Here is a 22,157-nt window from a genome sequence, read left to right on the forward strand (position 1 = left end):
CTCAGTGGGTCGCGATTCCGATCCGGGCCTAGATTCTGCGAAGCACTGCTCTAGCTAGGACTAGGTTAGCAAATTCTCTCAAGTTGAGCCCGTTTGCTCACCTACCTGTCCGCGTAGCTGAAATAGCTTCCTAGACTATCAGCTAATACTTAGTCTGGCCATAAATACTGTTACAATTAAAAATAAAAAAAATATCTATTGCAAATAACATTTATTACTTTTACAGTGTGTTAGTTTAATACATAAATATAAAACAATTTAAAGTATAAAAAGCTTATTCGAAGTGGTCTCCATTGGCTGCAATACAGTACTTTAAACGTTGAGGCCAGTTATCAATAGAAGCACGCACTCTTTCCATGGGAAAATTTTTCACTGCCAATCGTACGGATTGTATTAGAAACTCCAAATTATCATGGCGTTTAGAGCAAGCCGTACTCTCTAAAACTGACAATAAATCATAATCCAGCGGATTAAGATCGGGACTAGACGACGGCCAGTCTTCAGCTCTGATGAAGTCCGAATCGTTCGTTTCCAACCAAGACTGCGTAGGCCGAGCTTTATGACCTGGCGCCGAGTCTAGCTGGAAGGACCATTCTTGATTATTGAACATGGTGTTGTTAAGGGGCTTCACTACCTTCTCAAGAATGGTATCTTGATACACTTGTGCCGATGTTTTAATAGTTTTTTCACAAAAGTATGGCCCAGTCACTCCTTCATAGCTAATACCCCACCAAACCATCACTGAAATCGGATAGTGCCCACGTTGCACTCTGTCGACTAATTGAGAAGCTTTCTTAGAGCTTTGAGCATAAATACGGTCATTTTGTTTATTAAAATGTTGCTCAATTGTAAAAATTTTCTCATCCGTAAACAAAATTTTGCTATGACCTCCCTTTGCGTACCGCTTCAGTAGTTGTTTCGATTTTACCACCCTATTTTCTTTTAAATTATCAGTTAAGAAATGACCAGTACGTCTCTTATAGGCTGCAAGTCCTAAGTCATCTTTTAAAATACGCGATATGGTTCTAGGTGCTATCTTCATCTCCTGAGATAAAATCTTTTGCTTTCGGACAGGATTTCTTCGAATTCTTTCCCTTACTGCTTTGATCACCTTTTTCGTACGAACACTACGTGGACGGCCAGATCTTTTTCTGTCACAAACAGAGGAGGTCTCATTGCACCTATTAATAGCCCGGTACACAAACATTTTACTAATACCAAGCGTATGGAGAGTTTTAAAAATTGCATTTGGCTCCATACCTACTTTGTGTAATGCAATCACAGTGATTCGGTTCTCTTTATCACCCCACTCCATTTTAATATCGCAAAATATTGTACAATGTATTGGCGCCAGTATGAGAAAACTCAATGAGCAATCATATAAAAATGACAGATTCCAAATTCAAATATAATATTTTGTTTATTTTTAATTGTGACAGTATTTATAGCCAGACTAAGTATATAGGGGGAATGAGAAGACAATATGGCGATAACTGTTTGAACGGACTCATAATATTTCTTATTACTAATACTTTAGATACTTCGGACCAAGAATTAGGAGGTAGGAAGATATCAATGATATAATGGAGTAACGGCAAATGGTAGAAAACTATCCACTGAGCGTGTGTAATTGGTTGGTAGACCGACGGACCAAATGCTACTACTGCCCGTAACTCCTAATTAAACAAACATATCTTGAAAATGTCGTTAGCGAGATTCAGGTGTTTGTCTAATATTTTTGTGTTCTTTGATAGGTACCGACACAATACTATTACTATAAATATCAATAGCTGTTAATGAAGCAAACGTTATACAGCTGTATTTATTTTGACAATACATTAATAAGTCAGCCGATTTACCGCTAGTTTCGTGGCCACGCAATCTTAGTCGGTCTCCGCGTTCAGTGGGCGTTGGTTATGCTGTTTATTCCTTTGACCTTAACAGCTGAGTCAACAGAATACGCGAGTTCGGAGATGGCTATCATAAAAGAAAACGAATAATTCTGAAAGTCCTCAAATAAATTATTAATCGATGATTTTTATTATTGTATTGACCATAACAACTTGAGACGGCAATAATTTAATATTTTCAATCAAGGTCGCAGTTTCACGCTGTGTTGTCTATGGGTCTGAAGGAGTCCATATAGAGTCCCTTCTTTATTTCGCCGTAAAATCGTGTTTTATGTAATTAACACCCCAGTTGAAACAATACGAGTTTTATTGTTGTAGCGGCATAAACAATTCTAAGTTATTATATTATATTAGTTACATATTACACACATTATATTTTATTTTTCGTTTTTAAATTTTCGGCGGTAAAAAGGTCCCGTGTCACAGACTATCTTCTGTTTCCCACCTCTCGTGCGTTCCGGCTTACGCATCATAAAAAGGTGCGTTCTTAAACGCCACAGGTCGATAGCCAATAAACAATGAGTAAGTAATGAGATAGCTGACCCATTTAAGGCATTAAAAAAATCAGAGGTTTCATTTTATAATATTATTCAGTGACAAAGTTTTTAACTGTATGATTTAAATACGTTTTTTTCTATTTTTGTAATTTAAATCAACACACTGAAAAACACTTTGATATATTACTCTATGAACAAGCCCTTTGATTATTAAAAATAAATGAGATGTTTTCCACTTAAGAGTAATTTATTTTGAAATTCCTATACCATAGACACAGCCTAACAGCGAATATTATAATTCAAACATACACGCACTTTTAAAAAAAATACAATTAAACCTACAGAATTTTCAATGTTATTCGTAGCAAAGGGATCCAATACAATAAAGGCATGTCATAACACACGTAAAAGAATAAAAAGACAGTTTAAACATGTTTAGCTGGCGGCCAAAATTTTATTTGCTCCCGTTTTCGCGTGTGGGTCGAGTGGAATTAACGCGCTGTTAGTACATGTTAAGTTTTTTAATTTTAGATTCCGGCCCATGTGTCTATGGTCAGAGGTTCTTAATCACACAACAGGTGGAAGTGTTAGAAAATCTCAAGCTATTTTCTTCTCTGTTTCTATTTCATTATTAACTCAGCAGTAGCGGTATTTTCATCTTAAATCATCCATAATTCTCTAATTCATGACGCCCCTCTCTAGACTGAACACAGCTATGGTATTTTTCTAAAAAAAGTTCCGTTTATATTCCCGCAAACGAACTATGGTTTGACGTTTCGAGGGTAAGAGAGCCGTCAATCCCGTGCAACTAAGACATCGTATCTCAAGAACATAGATAGGCAGAGATTTACGCTTCAATGTCTCTGGACAAGAACTTAACATCAGAAAAACCGTTAGCTTAGCTTAGCTTAGTTTACGGTAGGCAGCGGTCTGGCTCAGCCTCTGGCATTAGCGACGTCCATGGGCGACGGTAACCACTCACCATCAGGTGGGCCGTATCTTCGTTAGTCTACAAAGGCAATTTAAAAAAAACTAGCTGGTTTTTTTATTTACTATTTAATACTTAATTTTCCGGTTCACATTTTTATCTCTAAACCATAGTTAACTCAAGTCAATGATAACTATAACAGAATTTGTATATCCTGACGTCACATTGGCAATACTAATATAAATGCTATTACGCATTTTTACTATAAAACTAACCTCAAATAATGACATAAACAGATTTATGCCAATTATAGGAAGGCTATCGCTAAGACTATCGCTAAACGTATCAAAAACACCCCTTAGTTAAAATTATGCATGCGCCATCTGTCGTTTATTTATAATACTAGGACAGAAGCCTGAAGTACCAACAATGACACCCTATCAAGTTTCGTCACAGTCGGCTTAGGAACACTTAATGACAAACACATAAAGAATCATCATTTGTTATAAATCAATGACTGCATACATACATCTCTATAAAATAAAACTAGATGAAAGCTATTTAGAAAATCGAAATCGATTTTGTTGATCGCATCCGTAACCGTACGTATAAGAGGTAGTGTTCAAAATAAAGTCATAACATAAATCATAATTAAATGATAGCATTTCGTTGAAGTCTTTTGCAAGGCGCCCGCCCATCGAACTAAGAAGGTCATAATATGATACCTAAATAGCTAACGTAGGAGTACAGACGATGTCAGAAGTGCTTAAACAATATTTTATTTAAAATGAAGAGCCATCATAAAATATGATCAAGGATAATAATTTATTTTTCCCAAGAACCTTTTTTGATGGAGTACTAAGTATCCTAAATAATATCAATTGTCAATTTTCTAGGGGAAAAGGCGATATATATTCGTTATTCTGTAAATGTACAGACGAGACATCACATTTCTAATTTTTATTGAAAAGTGTCACAAAGTAATTAACATAATTAATCTTTGGACATATCGATCGGCATCTTAACTATAGTGTAAAACGGTTGTACTGCTCTTCAAAATTAAATGCCTGAATGCTTAAATATGACTGCCTGACTTAAATATACAAGGTTAGTACCTTAATGCATAATATGCATTAAGGTACTAACCTTGTATAGCCAGCTACAACCAGCAATTCACCGTTCAAAATAGTATTAGATGGTCTGTATGCTAGTCCACTTCTTGATATGTTTAACAAATAATTTTATTCTTAGCGGTGTAATACTAATTAATATAAGTATTGTGTAAAAAAAAATTTGCTGATCAGTGGCTCCCATTTGTGGAGTTATTAAAATTTTCTATGGTTGATGATGATTGCAGATAATTTGAATAATGCTTTTTGTGATCAGTATATTCGGGACGAAAATTTCAAATTAGACAAGTTAGTAAAACTCGTGAAATATTTGGCTGTTTAACTTAGACTAATGAATTCGAAAAAAATATAATGCAATATTTTTATTACAGTCTTGCTACGAGTGTATTTTCGAATCTACCTATTTTTAAAGACTTACTTATAGCATGATTCTAAATCAACTTCAACAAAGTTATGTACTTAAACGATTTTGTCGGCAAGTATCCCCTCATCCCACGTCCCATGGTTTTTTGATCGGAGTCCAAGTGACGTCACAAGTGTAGCAACCACATAAAACGGTACGCGCCACTGCTACAGCCACCAATATCGTAGAGCATTCACTACGGCGTAGACGCGCTACGCAGCCTCCAGGGAGAACTTAGTCCGAGTTTTTAGTGAATATCAAGGTAAGTGTTGAATTTATTTTAAATATTCAATTTAAATGTAGTGAATATGGTGTGTGTAAAAATGCATATTTAATTTAAAAAAACAACTTAATTTTTTTGAAATCATTTCGATGGCATTTCTATTAGCAAAATTTATTTTTTGTACTCTATACATTTTTGTCAAATTCTTAAAAAATTTAAATTAGTTACTCAAAAAGTCACACTCAAAAATACTGATATTTATCATTTCTTAATATATTTTTGTTCGAAATATTCGCATTGATTGACATACCAAATAATTTATAAGCATCTACTGGAGTGTTTAAATAGTTATTATATATGAAAAAAATTCCAATGGAATAATTTGTCAAAAAAAAATAACCTTTTAAAATTGTGCCAAGAAAACCGATCCTACAAATTAAACTTACTAAAATAAAATTCCACCGTGTAGACTAAATGAAGTTTTAGATAGTTTATATTTAATAGTAGTTTAAATCACAATAACTACATGTTAGGTCTTCCCAGTTTATTTAACTTTTATCCGAATCAAATCTAAAATATATTAACAAAAATATTTAACATGTCCTTTCTATTAAAAAATACGAATCTAATATTACGTCATAAATTAAATATAATAAAATCCGAGTCGATGCTTAGAATGTCAGACATACAACACTACACATTCTGGCACAACTTGGTAATAAAAATGTTGGGGCCAAGGTCAAGTTCATTGTTTTCCCTAAAATTATATCAAATAAAAATATAACGTTTTCAAACGTCAAGAAAATTTGTCCTGTCTATATTTTATAAACTTTAATTAATATTAATTGTCATTCCACCGAAAACCAAATGCTTACCAAAATAATTTGGTGCTAAGAATTCACAATGAGAATGATCTGATATCTATGAGCACATCAGACTAAGCTCTCAACTGTAACGAAGTAATAATCCACTATAAAGAGACGTATGTATGAAAATTTACTAATAATTACAAACCTAACTTATTCACCTCAGAGTTTCTTCAAGAGATCTTACTAATGGGTTAGCCGCAATATACGTAAAGTAGACTAAATCAGTCACCCGGTGGAATTTGTTCCAACCCGCCAATCCCAACTTTGTCCATTAACACATTTCAGATAATCGTCCTCTGTAATACGAAATTAAATTTTAACTGAGCACAGTTAATTTTTGGATAGATCCTTGATCGCCGAAAATGTGTGTTTAAGAAGTTTTGTTTGAGAAATTCTATTAGAGATCCGGATGATGATAATAAAACCCTTTTAACGTAAGATGAAGTTTCTTTGACGTGACATATGCCGAGGCAACTGATTAAGATTCTGTTGATACATATTATTATGTCACTCGCTCTTAACTCTGCTGTGTTACTAGTAAAGGCTACTTTACGGACACCTTTTTTATTGATGTATTCTTAATCTCAATCAATATACTTGTATACTGGTATACTGTTTTTATATAAAAATAAATCTATATACACTACGAGAATGGCTTTGCGTCCGAAATAAGTAGAACTTTACTAGAGGATCGCTAATAGAATTATTTGAAACGGATAAGCTTTGATTATATCAAGCATTATTTTTTGGGTTTTCTACTTTTAGGGTGATTTGTCGTCATTTAAACTGAAAATACTATACCGACATTATTGTTGTTGCGTTTTAAATTATTGTACAAGATTATATTTTTTGTATCCTTATTCTTATTTCAATTTTAATACTAAAAGCAAATTGGACAATGTAATTAATTACATTTTGAATAAATGCAAATTAAAAAAAAAAACTGATCTAAATAGAATTGAATATTTTGAATGGTATTTATTTTGTAAGTAGTTTATTTTGACAAAGAAACAAATTTTCTAATATGAATGCAAACAAGCTCTTGGAAATAAAATTGGGTACGCCAAAGTCACAGAAAAAAGTGGATGTAGTTAAAATGACATAAGCAGTTACATTAATGTTTCAAAAAACATTAAAAACTACATCTAATAAGCATTAAAAAGTAGCATAATGTGTTGAAATACAAAAACTGTTTTCAAAACTGTGCTCTAAATTACAAGCATAAGTTTCTAGTCTTGAGAAGTTGTATGTACTAACTTACACAAAACAATTATCCAAATTATAATTTAATCCAAAAGGGGCAACATTAACGGCATTGTTCTCGTAAGATGTGGATTACACGAGGTCGGGTTATTAGCTTTTGTTTCACGAAAGCAAACAATAATGAAATGTATTTGAATACAATAATAAGATGCCTGAATTATAAATTATTTTTGTGCATGAATATGGGCAGGTCAAAAGATGAGGATATTTTAGTTTGTGCCGTCATTCGTCGGGAGATATAAGTAAGCGCGTTCAATAATAAACTCATGTTTAATGGCAATTAAACACTTGGTCACGAAAGACATCCACAAGAAAGGAATAGCATCGTGTAATAAAGTTTTTTTTAATTATTTTTATTGCTTAGATGGATGGACGAGCTCACAGCCCACCTGGTTTTAAGTGGTTTCTGGAGCAAATATACATCTGCAACGTAAATGCGCCACCCACCTTGAGATCTATGTTTTAAGGTCTCAGTATGGTTACGACGGCTGCCCCGGCCTTCAAACCGAAACGCATTACTGCTTCACGGCAGAAATAGGCAGGGTGGTGGTACGTACCCGTACAGACTCACAAGAGGTCCTACCACCAGTGATTACGCAAATTATAATTTTGCGGGTTTGATTTTTGTTTCACGATGTTATTCCTTCACCGTGGAAGTCAATCGTGAACATTTGTGAAGTACGTATTTCATTAGAAAAATTGGTATCCGCCTGCGGGATTCGAACATCGTTGCGTCGCTAAATACGAATCCACCGGACGTCTTATCCTTTAGGCCACGACGACTTCAAAACTTATACGCATAAGATCACACGGTCAGATCATCATAATGGCTATGGGTTCAGGTTTCAACAGCAATTGGGTTGTGAACTCTTTCTCTGCAATAAAAACAAAATAAAACTACCCTCCACGTACGTGAATAGCTTTAATGACTCGACTTTTGTAGTTCCCATAATTGGATTAAATAACCAAAAGAAATATTTATGAATATTAATAAAACTTATCTATATATATAAAAATGAATTTCTGTTCGCTAGTCTCGCTAAAACTCGAGAACGGCTGGACCGATTTGGCTAATTTTGGTCTTGAATTATTTGTGGAAGTCCAGAGAAGGTTTAAAAGGTAGATAAATATGAAAATGCTCGGAATTAAATAAAAATAACAATTTTGTTTTTCCTTTGACGGGGGACTCATCGGACGGATTCCTTTTGTTTGTTTTAAGTTCATTTTATATAAAAGTTTAGGTCTTTTATTTATCGATTGAGGCACTACGAATTTTGCCGGCTCAACTAGTAATAAATAAATAAAAATCTCAAATAACAGTTCTATTAAATATAAAATATTATATTATATTATATTCATAAAATATAATATAATTTTGCTTTTCGCACAAAAACCATAATGGACAGACAGGATACAACTTGATTGACATTGTCATCGTAATTCCTTCGGTTTCGTTATGAGGAATCCTTTTTGAGTGAACCTTTTTAAATGTACGAATTAAGAAACGAAATTTCCTGTTTCTGCGGTTCCATTTGCGAGATGTTTTCATGGAATATTAATCGTAATAGTGATAGCTAGAGCTAATTATTGATCACATTTGGGAAATATGAATGAAAAATATAGAAAAGTCGATTTTCGTAACGCCTGTTTACGAATAGTAAAAAAAGCAACCAATCTAAATTTAATATGTAATTTAAATTGGAGTAAAATTCACGGAAAATATGTAGTTTCATTTTTATATAACAAACTATGACTACTTCTTTTTTATTGCTTAGATGTGTGGACGAGCTCACAGCCCACCTGATGTTAAGTGGTTACTGGAGCCCATAGACATCTGCAACGTAAATGCACCACCCACCTTGCAGCCTGCACCTTGAGATATAAGTTCTAAGGTCTCAAGTATAGTAACAACGGCTGCCCCACCCTTCAAACCGAAACGCACTACGGTTTTAGGGCAGAAATAGGTAGGGTGGTGGTACCTACCCGTTCGGATTTACAAGAGTTCCTACCATCAGTAATTTAGTATTTTAGTATTTTTATTCTACATATTCACAAGATTCTAACTTAAAGGATGCCGAGTTCCACTTACAGCATAGTGATACATAGCACCGAATTAAATATCTAAATATTTAAAAATTCATTAGGACTGTTTTGGCACGGAATAAATATCTCTCGTTGGGATAATGTAACACATTATTAGTATTAGTGGAGAAAATATTAACGTATACCAGTTTCAAAACTGAGACGATTGTGAAGTATTTGGAGATGGTCCATAAAATATTTATTATAGTATACAAATAAATGCTACCCGTAAAATATGTTACCGAGTACTTTTAGTATATATCTACAAACCGTGAAAATCTATTTTAAGGAGTAACTATATTTATATATCGCACATACGGTGCAATAACGTCATTTATACAAATTATGTAATTTTGCAGGAGAAACGTTGGAAAATTCAACATCTTATTATATAATTCTTATATAGTTTTACTAGGCTATAGAAATAAAATGATAATATTTAAACTAAAACTATAAACTGCATCAGTAAAAGCAAACATCTCTCTCGTCTCACTAATAACTATAAAAAAAATTATTTTCTCATACTCAATTCAGTGTTAACAAAAATTGGCTTGGCTCTGCCCCTGGCATTGCTGACGTCCATGAGCGACGGTGACCACTCACCATCAGGTGGGCCGTATGCTCGTCTGCCTACAAAGGCAATAAAAAAAAAAAAAAAAAAAAAAAAAAAAAAAATTGCATAAGTGACTTTATAACACCGTATGTGCGATATGTATATACAGAAAGGTGTTACATTAATCAATCTATCATAGGAGACTTTCGGTCAATAATCTCATTTTGGTACCAAAGTCAACGCAACTTGTGGCATTAAGTTTTGATGGATGACTCCAATAAGCTGATTTTGGATAAAATTAGGTAGAGTCGCTTCGAGACTGTAGAAACGTATGTATTTTATTTTCATACACGGGTATTCGATTAAATAACCCGGACTTGTATTAAATTGAAACTTAAAAAAACATAACCAATACCATGATGTCATTTATGTTTATTATGGTTTTGAGTCAGCAAATTTAATAGCTTTTTCTCCATTCAAAATTTATCCTGTAGATGAAACAGGGTAACGAACCCATTTATCAACATGAGGATGCGATCGGAAATTTGTTCGCAATAACATCAGGCCTTTCGTAAAACGCGGTATTCAGATTTACGTGTGATCTTACAAATCTTCATTCGCAACTTCATTACGTCATTTGGGGCTATTCTGCAACAATGTGTGATGTGATGATAGTGCACATTCCATGCCATAAACGAGGCATAATTCTGCTAATGTGTGATAACTGAACTGTAAAAGATAATTTATAATTGGACCATGAAATATAGATTAAAACATATCGCTTAGACATTTATGACGTCATGCTTTGTTATTGGTGGGAAAAAATATACTATATTTAAAAAAAAAGTTTAATGTGTTGGCCTGATGATCGAAATTGAAATATAATAACTTATATTTCAAGATTTAAGATACTTGTATACAATTTCTCTTTATTTTTTTACCTTTAGAAAAAAAAATTAAATAGGTAAATAGTATAAAAAAGAAACTCAGTTAATGAAACACGGAGAAATGGTACTAAATTATTTTATCCTTGCATATTTTTATTTATATTCATTTATTATCGACATAATATATATGAATTAACGACAAGCATCAAAGATGTTCCACGTTTGACGATCCCTAGCTAGAGTTTTTATCACCGGTCGTAGTAGCTGGAAACAGTCACACACGAGCCCAGAATAAGTAAATTCAGATCCCGAAAGTATGGTAGAAAAGAAAATATGATCGAATCACGAGCAAAGCGTGTGTATCAGTTTTTCGATTAAAATTTCGCGTAGACGTGTACTTTTCTTCAATGTTGAGGTTTAAATCAAATTAATCCATTCAGGTACGTCTGCGTCCGTGATGTTTCTACAAAGCGGTTTTATTAATATCGAATTTCGTAAGACCGTGTCTCAAAACATGTCAAATGAATTTAAAAAAGTTTTTGTGAGGTTTGTTCGTTTTGGATTCATTTATTTTTGTTATTTGTATCAGATGTATGTTACGTTGTATTTTTTAATTATATGGGGGACGATTCTACGATCCACTTGGTGTTTAGTAGTTACCTGAGCTCGTAGACATTAAGAACGTTAATCCCGTCACCCACCTTGAGACATGAGTTCTAAGCTCTCGGTTTTTACAGTACAACAGCTGTCGCACTTTTCAAACCGAAACGCATTACTGCTTCACGGCAAAAATAGGTCCTACCCGTAGGGACTCACTCGACTTCCCATCACTGGTAAACGTATGTGTTGTTTACTTAGAACTTGTTGTGAATTTTTGTATAGTAAGTCCACCACAGAAACTGGGTCAGTATGTATATACAGTTAAAAAAACTGTTCAACATAACGATTCGCAAGTCTTTCGCGTCCACGAAAACTGTAAACTGTTTTATACCTAACGAAACTATAAAATTTTAATAATAAACGCGAAATCGTGGCGCTCATTTTAATTACATCGGCGACTGACTCCTGAGTCCCGAATACTATGAAGTACTATGAACCCACATATTTATGACATTTATAAATTGCTGTTGGTTTTACTTTCAACCATAAAAAATTATGTTGTATCTACAATTATAAACTTTAATATTCTATTAATATCTTCCTGTCCGACTTGTGACTATAGGCAATACAAGTATAAGAACGGTTTTCTATAGCGGTAAGAATGGTTTTCTATTTTCTGCACTTAAATGTCTCTAAAGATTAATCAAACTCAAAATACAATTTCGTTTTATAACAATATTTGCTCATCGTAATATTCTTAATGAATACAACTTCGTCCCCTTAATGTGGAATTCATAAGTATGTTACAAACTTTGCGCTTTAAGTCCCTGGTCCAAACTTTCTAAGGAATCGTGTATTGACCTTAAGCAAATTGGATTAATAAAAAATATGTCATTTTTGTTTTAGCTGACTTAATAATTTTTTTACAGTTCATCACAATGTATATATTGGTATCAGCCTCCAAACATTGGGTCGAATTTTCGACTGTACTGTGCAGCTGTTGTCGTATACATCAAACCGGAATGCACGATTGATGATGAAGCTTCATAGCAAAGGACCGCATCAGTTACTTGAATTTTGCTACAGCTCTAAGTAATAGAGGAGCTTCTATTGGATAGCCTTACTATCAGCCCACATACGTCCTTTGCTGGACACAGATCTCCCCCAAGCCTCGCCACAAAGATCAGTCCTGCGCCGCTTGCATCCAGCGGATCCACGCGAACTTTATTAGGTCGTCGGTCCGTTTTCTGGGACGCCTACCCTACGCTACGTCTTCCAGTACACGGTCGTCACTCAAAAACTTCTCAGCCCCAACGGCCATACGTGCTACGAGCAATGTGCCCTGCCCACTACCACCTACACGTCGCAATCCTTTGGGCTATTTCGGTTACCATGGTTTTCCCATACTTAGGATATGATAAAATCCACGTTATTATAGAAGACTTCCAATTTGAACGTGCATTAAATAAAATAAGAAATTGATAATTTTAGTTTTTATGTACACGAGATCCTAGTTTGCTTATATCTGTTGGATCCGTTGTGTGAATCCGATAAATTGATTTAAATGTTTATTTATTTCTCTTATAAAAACTCTTTTATTATTATTTTTGCATCCGCTGTTCATAAAACGAGATGTTTTTAACATTTAACAAGCAATTGTTTAACAAACAATTAAATCTTTCAATACAATTCACGTACAAGTTCACAATAAAAGTTTGATCATTATTATTATGTTCAATACGAAATCCGATGTGATTCCTATATTGTTACTTTATTTGATTTTCTTTTGAAATCGTGCTTACTGATAAAGCTTTCACGCACGATAACACTTCACAAACAAATAAAACAATACACAAGAATGAACTGCAGGTTAATATATCTGTAGACATTATCAACGCGTGACAGACATAGACACCATTGTCTGGTCTGTAACAAGATGCATTTATATTCAGAGCCGCGAACGCCTCAATAATGGAACATCCGACCAGCTTTATAGAAAACATCATTAATTCACAAGTGATGGAAATGGACCTACTGTTATTCACGTGGAGTAAAACGGTAGTAACATAATTGTTTCTCATGACAAAAAAAGGAATTTAAAAATAAGTCGACTGGTGACTTATTTTCTCGTGAATAGTCGTATGAATAATAGACTTGTATACGTTGAAAAATGTTTCGGGTTCTAGATTTTATTACTAGTATTTTGACTTAAAGTAATTGTTTTTTTAACTGAACATAAACACTTTATGTATTAAATTCCTTGCGCAAAATTTAACCTATGAGTAATGTCGCACATTAAATTTTGTTTTGCAATGGATTCTTAAATTTATATCTACAGACGCTGAAATATCTATTAACTATCAACCAGTTTAAACATTAGCTTAAGAGGATCTTAAATACAGAATATAACTTGTTAGCATTTATGAACCTTGACGAGTTTAAAAGTAAATTTCAATATATTTTAGGGACATAAAATATGAATATTGAAAATGAAAATTTTAAGAAAATTGTTTTTTTTTTTAACACAATACTAATAATTAAAAACAATGTTTAGCATTATGCTTCAGCATTATGGCTCAAACCGATTATTTTCCGGTCTATTCCTCACGTGCCAGTGTTACATACGATCGAAATAATATTCTTTTCTTCAATATTTACTTCGCGTTTCGAATCCCAGCGGGTGTCTCATTTTCGACGCAAATTGTCGCGACGTCAACTTCACCACATCATGTTTTCGATAGGATTTCAAAAGTAGGGCAACTAATTTCGTCAAGCATATAATCCTTGAGTTGTTTTTATTTTAAAGAAAGTTGTGTAAAAAAGCGTTTGATATAATTCTAGGAAATTTTAAAATCATATTATCATATAAGGTGCAAAAGGTTACGCTATTATATGTGCCATACCCAATTGCTAATAGCCTAAGAGGCTATTCCAGCTACTCACGGACCAGTAGGTGACACTGGCGTTAGCAAGAGCAGTGCTTCGCTAAGCCTTCCACTCTTTCGGAATCGCGACCAACTGAGAAGATCCGACGAGAAACTCATTGGGTGGTATAAAATGATTCATCCATTGAAGTCGTAAGCAACGCATTCTTAAGATTAACATCAATGCCAAATAAGAACTACATTTCTGGGAATTCTGGGTAATAGCACTTTGAGTACCAATTCAACTATACGCGAAAATCAAGAGTAGAATGTAAAATTAATGCAAATCTTTCATTTCCTCTCCTACCTTCATAGACAATACACAAATGTATGCGTCACGTCGGGATAATATCTCAAACAAAATTGATTCCTGATTTGCGTGTTGTCTTTCACTATTCAGAATTTGATGTGACATGGAGTGAGGTGATCAATTTTAGTTTTCTTGGAATTCGTAGGTAGCGGGGAGGCGGAAAAATGGGATAGGTTACAAATTGTCATGTCTTATTCGTCTACGATTTTTTTTAATATATGAAATAGTTCAGAGTACATTAAACCAATGATAGAAATTTGATTAAGTGTTGCGTGTCTGTGCTAAAACAAATTCGTCAGGCACCAATTTCAATTATCTATACTATAATATTATAAAGAGAAAAGATTTATTTGTTTGTTTGTATCGAATAGGCTCCGAAACTACTGAACCGATTTGAAAAATTCTTTCACTGTTTGGAAGCTACACTATTCCCGAGTGACATAGGCATAATCTTTTTTGAAAAAAATTAGGGATCCCAACTAAAACTCGAATAATGTAACCCAAAGTGTAAAAAAAATACCTAAAATATTCTACACATCGCGTGCCCTCCGAAAACTATTGATGATAGAATAAAATAATGTACTACGACTTTGTAGAACACATTATTATTTACAAAAAGTGTCGCGACAGCATATGTCTGACTATTATAATAGTTATGTTGCAATAAGTGTTCTTTTATTTAAAAAAATAAAAGATCGTCAAATATCGTTGAAATTTTTGTTAAAGACCCGAGCGGAGCCGGAGCGGGCCGCTTGTCTATATATATAAAAATGAATTGCTGTTCGTTAGTCTGGCTAAAACTCGAGAACGGCTAGACCGATTTGGCTAATTTTGGTCTTCAATTACTTGTGAAAGTCCAGAGAAGGTTTAAAAGGTAGGTAACAATGAAAATGCTCGGAATTAAATAAAAATAACAATTTTGTTTTCCCTTTGATGTGTCCCTCGTCGGACGGATTCCTTTTGTTTGTTTTAAGTTTATTTTATACAAAAGGTTATGTCTTTTATTTATCGATTGAGGCACTACGAAGTTTGGCGAGTCAGCTAGTAAAACAATAAAATTGTGTGGGTATTCAACTTATTATGTATAATTATCTATGATACAAAAAAAAAACAATTTTTCAAAATTCCATTCGGCCTAACGATCAATATTTACGTAGACATCTTCAGAATTGTCTTTATTTTGTTAAACAAACACACTCTTCTTACGCACGACTTCATAGAATAACCTAGCTGAAGCAGAAAGGAGAGGCGGTTTTATTATTTAATAATAAAATAACTGTGTTTCTAATTAACGGGGCTTGTACAATTTCAACACGATGACAGACATAATACAAGTGGATATAAGAATTGCTATCTATTTCACGACATACTTTGTTTTGTTTTACCATGTAATTCAGCTTCCATAATGAGGCTAAGTGAATTTGTGTCCCGTTGAAATATATCCAACGGTTTTTAGTTGGGATTACATTTTGGGAAACTTTAAATAAGGGAAATGTTAGTAATTATTTAAAGCTATATTGAACTTTTTGAGTCGATGAGTGATATGCGCTCATCTTGAAAGGAGATTAGAAATTATTGTAATTTGACCAGTGTATAAAATATAATAGTTACACGTTGTTTTGTTTTACCATGTAATTCAGCTTTCATAATGAGGCTAAGTGAATTTGTGTCCCGTTGAAATATACCAAACGGCTTTTAGTCGGGATTCCATTTTGGGAAACTTTAAATAAGGGAAATGTTAATAATTATTTAAAGTCATATTGAATTTCTTGGTTTGATGAGTGATGTGTGCTCATCTCAAGCCAGATTAGAAATTATTTTAATTTAACCAGTAAATAAAATAGTTACGCTTTCATTTAAAAGTTAATAATACGAAATTTGTAAAATTAACTAGGTATATATATTCAAGGAAATAATAGAAATAAGGTTTGTTAATCAAGTTTGATTCAAAAACAAAGCAGAGTTTTGTAATACTGGCACACAGTAAAATATTTACGAGTATATTCACTTAACTAAACAACTGAACCAGTTCTCCTACGTCATCCTTTCCTTTGAGGTGCCAACAAGTCTAGTCAAGCTTTCTGTACGAAAATTTATCACCACTATATCCTGTCTGATATAACTGGACCTTGCCATCCGTTTATCTACTTAGATCACAAAGATCTGGATAAATCTGACTTAACAAAAAATATCGGAAATCACAAAAATATTGTGAGTCACAGTTGTACGTTCTCGACTGATAGATGTTATTGAGTTTATAATCTTTTTCAGTAATTTTTCAATTAAATACGCACGTGGAAACATCATAGTAAAGGTATTGAAGAAAATTAAGATTTTCACATATTACTAATGTCATTTGACTTGCTACTGCAAACAAAATAAGTAATGGATGGAATGAATACAATTATTTCATAAAAAAATCAGAAACAAATTCATAATTTTTCTGTATTTAAGAAAGTGTTCGGTACATTTTCCGTTGTTTGCTATTTAATATATATGGGTAGAAGAGGAAATTAAAAATACAAAAAGATTTCAAACTGAAAACAAACCAAGGATATGTGTGTATTATTAAAACGTGAGTACGACAAATCCACTGACTAATCAGCTTAGCGCTTGACCGAGCCCTACTGGTGACATATTGTCTGATATTCGTCTAGTCACAGTATAGTTGAAAATAGTCATTGCATTTCCAGTTAAAATCCAGATGGTAAAGGTTAAGAGCAGTAGTGATTTTTTTTGTAGGAATTTATGGAGTTTTATTTACCTTATCATTTAAAACTATTAGAACAGTATGATAAATTAGTTTAGATTCTAATGTTTTTTTTTAGTTCGTGATTATTAGCCAGTGTTAGGAATGAAATATTCCACTAAAAAAACAGAATTTAGTATTTTACAAAAGATGGCGTTTATCTGCGAGATCAAAGAATGTGACTCAGTTTACCTGGCTCTTTATCAAATGACACCCGACTTCATCGAGTGCATACTTCTTAATGTTTAAGGCGTTTTTTAAATCCTGTTTTCGTTGGCAGTATTTCTTATTCTTGCCTATTTATGGCACAATGTATTTCGGTTCGAAGGGTTAAAACAGCGTTCACATTAATGCAGATGAGAATTCATCATGCCTTCGCTGGGCGTCAGTATTGAAGTTGTGATGGTTATTGGCTCCAGTAACAGTTTAATTAGGTCAAACATTAGTTCATACAAATCAGGCAAATCTGGGTTACTAAAAAATCTACTTTTCCACACAAATAACAAGACATGATCTTCAACATCACAGATAACAAATAAAATGAACTAACTGCGTTATATTCGAACGCAGTTCTGTCTTTCCTAATGATAAAATGTGACGAATGGATAGCTTTAGGCAGCCATACTCGATGGATCATTTGGGGTGAGACCTTCCATTAATATGCTAAGGACGTTTCTTTGTTTGTGGACCACGAAGACTTAATTAACTGTCATTGATTTGTTCCTGTATATTTTTTGATATATTATATGAGTACATATTTGTATGTACGATGATGATGTCAGTTTAATTTCCTGTGTTAATGCTGTAGATGTGTAGACGAACTCAGGTCTTGCACGTTATTAACTGTATTCACGACCCAATTTTTTTTTATTAAATACTAGCTGACCCGGTAGATTTCGTAGTGCCTCAATCGATAAATAAAAGACCTAATAGTATAAAACAGACTTAAAACAAACAAAAGGAATCTGTCCGACGGTGGACACATCAAAGGAAAAACAAAATTGTTATTTTTATTTAATTCTGAGCATTTTCATATTCTACCTTTTAAACCATCTCTGGACTTCTATAAATAATTCAAGACCAAAATTAGCCAAATCGGTCCAGTCGCTCTCGAGTTTTAGCGAGACTAACGAACAGCAATTCATTTTTATATATAGAGATTGCCACACATATGGGGTCGAAAATTCTATTGTATTAGAAAAAGATTATACCAACGCCCTATAACTCTACAGCAGATATAGGACCCACACTTGTCTAATTCTAACATCAATTCAGTTGGGAATTCGGGAGAAAGTTAAGTCGGAAAATAATGGGACGATTTACATAATATGATGTTTCGATTCACGATTAGTTGCTGAATCTCCAGGAAATACAAGGGATTCCATAAATGTTCTAATTAATAGTCCGGTATAGGACTTAAATCCGATTTTACAAAATCGCACTAATTCATTGAGCACATGAACTTGCTACAACAACAACTCTCTCTCTTCTCCTGAGTCAGTCTCTTCATTGCTGAAGGTTGTGTTTAATTTCAAGGGTTGACCACTCGATACACAATGCTTCTCCACGTCTTCCTTTCCTCGGCGGTCTTTATAGCCTCGATTATTGGCAGGCCGGTGAGCGTCTTTACTGGATCAGACCAGCGGGTAGGTGAGCGTCTGTGAGAGGCTGTTTCTATGATATAATACGAATCACCAATTCCGATCATTTGAATCAACCAATAAAAGTACAATAAAACATAGTGTACGTGGATATGTAAAGTCATATGATGATATAGTGTAACTACATATGTACCTACTATCTATTAACTACTAACTATTTATTTATATTACGTTCTAGTCGTTAATGTGAACTTTTAGCGTAGTAATAGTAAAACATAATTTTGCTTTAAATTTTCCACCCAAACTACCATTTTTGTATCAAAGTCTAAGTGGCCATTCATTTACTAAATATGATTACTAAATTCACACTAACTTGTACCTATTGTTTGTAAACTTCAGCTTTACGGGGGATGGAAGCTTATTAACCGTTCACTTAGTATTTGTCGTGATTTGTAGTACACAATAAAGCTATCAAACATCTCCAATCTCTGCTTTAACCCTATTCTAGATTACTTAAAGTAATGTCATTATCGGTCAATAAGCCGATGCCTTTAAGCTCTGAGTGATCAGAATTGAATAAAGGCTGGCTTACACAGAGAGATTCTCGAATGCCATCGGTGAGCTCATAAACGATTATGCCATGTACCTACGATATTTTTCTTTACGATTTAGGTTAGGGTCGTATGATTTTATGACCTCTACTTAAAGTCACAAATAACACAACACAAATTCCACGATATTCCAGCTGGACTTATTTTAATGTCAGAATAAAGAACAGAAAATATGCTAACTTTGCAATAAGCCATACAGCCAGTACTTTAGGTATGGACCAAAGAGGTAAAGGGTCAGATTTTTTATTAATTCTTAGATGGGTGGATTAGCTCACACCCCACCTAGTGTTAAGTGGTTACTGGAGGCCATAGACATCTACAACGTAAATGCGCCACCCACCTTGAGATATAAGTTCTAAGATCTCAGTATAGTTACAACGGCTGCCCTATACCCTTCGAACCGAAACGCATTACTTCTTCACGGCAGAAACAGAAAGGGCGGTGGTACCTACCCGCGCGGACTCACAAGAGGTCCTACCACCAGTACATTGTGACATCAACTTTGCAGATAATTTACCCAACGGTGGCTGCGGACTAATTGTAGGAGATTAGTAAAATTAGTCTTTAGAGATTCAAAAATTTAAGCCATATAATGAAGGTAGTTTCTTTTTTTCATCAGCTACGCAACAATGAATCACCCTCGATCCATAGCAATGCTCGCTGCGCTGTGGCTGGTGGTTAGTGTCACTTCCACTCCTGTCCGCCGTTCGCCTGACCTTGAAGCTCGTCGTCGCAGTGCCATCGACCGCAGCATGATCAGGTAATCTATATGTAACACTCTAAGAAACAACGCAGGGTCCGACGTTTGGAGATCGAGCATTGAAGGTTCTTCGGTTTATGAATTTTAAAGGGATGATTAATGTTTTTTTTGGAATGAATTTTTTTATGGGACGATGCAGTACCCTAACCGGGAAAAAACGTCCGTAACGTAAGATTTTTATTAGTAACGCACACAGTGTACGATATAACTTTGTAATAACGTATAAAAAATAACATATTTTTTTAACATTTATTGACCACGATCTCAGAGCGTTCGTTTGCGCAATACACTAACTCTTATGCAAACAACCGTGAATGAAGTGTACGACAATAAATTCACACGTTACCGCATGACCGTGGGTTGTTGCGAAACCTCCAGTTTTATTTTCTTTATACCTCGAATAGAACTTTAAATTAATATTTTTATAATAACGAACTTCGTTCCTATCCGGTGTCCCACGACACCACTCATCTTTTTTTTTGTTTTTTTATTGCGTTAATGGGTGAACTAGATTACGGCCCAACTGCTATAAAGTGGTTACCCTTAGACATAGCAACCTGAGTGTCGCCAACCCCCCTTTCACATACGGCCTGCTTAGTACTCATGACCCTTTTTTTTGTAAAAGATTCGGAAGATCAACTCTGCCCGTCGTACCTCCAGCGCAGCCCAGCTTTCTGCAAAGATACAGCGCGTCTCAGCCAGCGGCCCTTACTGCAGATGACCTTATGACCTTCCTCCGAGCCTACGAAGAAGACTACAGCAGTCCCGTGTCCAAAAAGTCGGCTAGTTTCGTGCGATTTGGTCGCGACCCTAGCTTTATCCGGTTCGGCAGGTCCGTCGATGAAGAAAACTCTGGTTATCAAGCTGAAACCAACACTTACCCCCAACGGAGACACAGAGCTCGCAATCACTTCATCAGGCTCGGAAGGGACAATGAGCTCAGCGAATCCAACGATGAAGACAGATATGAAGTCGAAAGCGAAAGACCAAAAAGATCCGTTGTTGACCCATGCAATGATTGCGCTTAAAATTTTATTCGACAGAACCAATTAAAAGTTAGCATGTCATATGTTTCTATTACATTATTACTAAATGTGAAATATGTAGGTACAAAAAACGTCTGGTAGATAGATAAATCCTACAACTATGTTAGGAGTTGTGTAACTATTGATGATTTCAAATGTATTCAAGAACTCAGTATTAATTTTAATATAAGACAATTAATTTTTACCTTTATAACTAGATGATTTTCATCATGAAGCAGAACATGCTTAAAACTCACCGAAAACGTTTGTTTAGGTTTTTATTAAGGTTTTTTTGCTGAATAAACATAATTCGTTATGTCTAAATAATTATTATAAATTCTTATATAACTTCACTTTTATTTAAACGTCGCTGTTAATTTCTCTAGTGTCAGCATCTCAAGTCGAAGGCTGGGTTCCAAGAGGACTTAAGACGCTTATACTATGTTTAATAATATAATAATTAAAGATTATACTTAAAATATGTATATTTATAAAATCTCGATATTATAAGATGTAGTGTACGAATTGTTAAAAGATCACTGAATAAAGAGCATTTATTGTGTAAAAGACACTATTTATTTGGATATGAAAATAAAATTTATGTTCCAGAACTGAATTGGCGTCATTTACTATACGAGAATATACAAACATAAATATGATAAAAAAATGTGGTAGTAAACCTATAAGATTCCCTTAACCCAATTTGTCTGCTGCTAAGCATTTCTTGAAGAGTTCTGTTTTGAAGAGTAAGATTGTAATTATTTCAGTAAAAACTTCTTTAGCACTTGTGATTGAACACTTGATAAAACGCAAAAGTGACACTAAAAAGAGA

The 22,157-nt window shown here is 34.1% G+C and overlaps 1 protein-coding gene across 1 annotated transcript; it reads left to right on the forward strand.

Moving 5' to 3' along the window:
- The first annotated feature begins 5,007 nt into the window (after positions 1-5,007).
- Positions 5,008-21,941, forward strand: Fa (FMRFamide). Its single transcript, XM_028171435.2, has 3 exons — positions 5,008-5,130; positions 20,160-20,300; positions 20,926-21,941. Exons 2-3 carry the CDS (start codon positions 20,170-20,172, stop codon positions 21,326-21,328), a joined length of 534 nt encoding a protein of 177 aa, XP_028027236.2. The 5' UTR covers positions 5,008-5,130; positions 20,160-20,169; the 3' UTR covers positions 21,329-21,941.
- The last annotated feature ends 216 nt before the right edge of the window (positions 21,942-22,157 follow it).

The sequence above is a fragment of the Bombyx mandarina genome, chromosome A1, assembly GCF_030267445.1.
Source record: "Bombyx mandarina strain Sakado chromosome A1, ASM3026744v2".
NCBI classification, from domain to species: Eukaryota; Metazoa; Arthropoda; class Insecta; order Lepidoptera; family Bombycidae; genus Bombyx; species Bombyx mandarina.

Coding starts and splice junctions, on each gene's coding strand:
- Fa (XM_028171435.2), top strand. CDS start 20,170: ATGAATCACCCTCGATCCATAGCAATGCTCGCTGCGCTGTGGCTGGTG. Junction 20,301..20,925: donor ATCGACCGCAGCATGATCAG/GTAATCTATATG, acceptor TTTTTGTAAAAG/ATTCGGAAGATCAACTCTGC.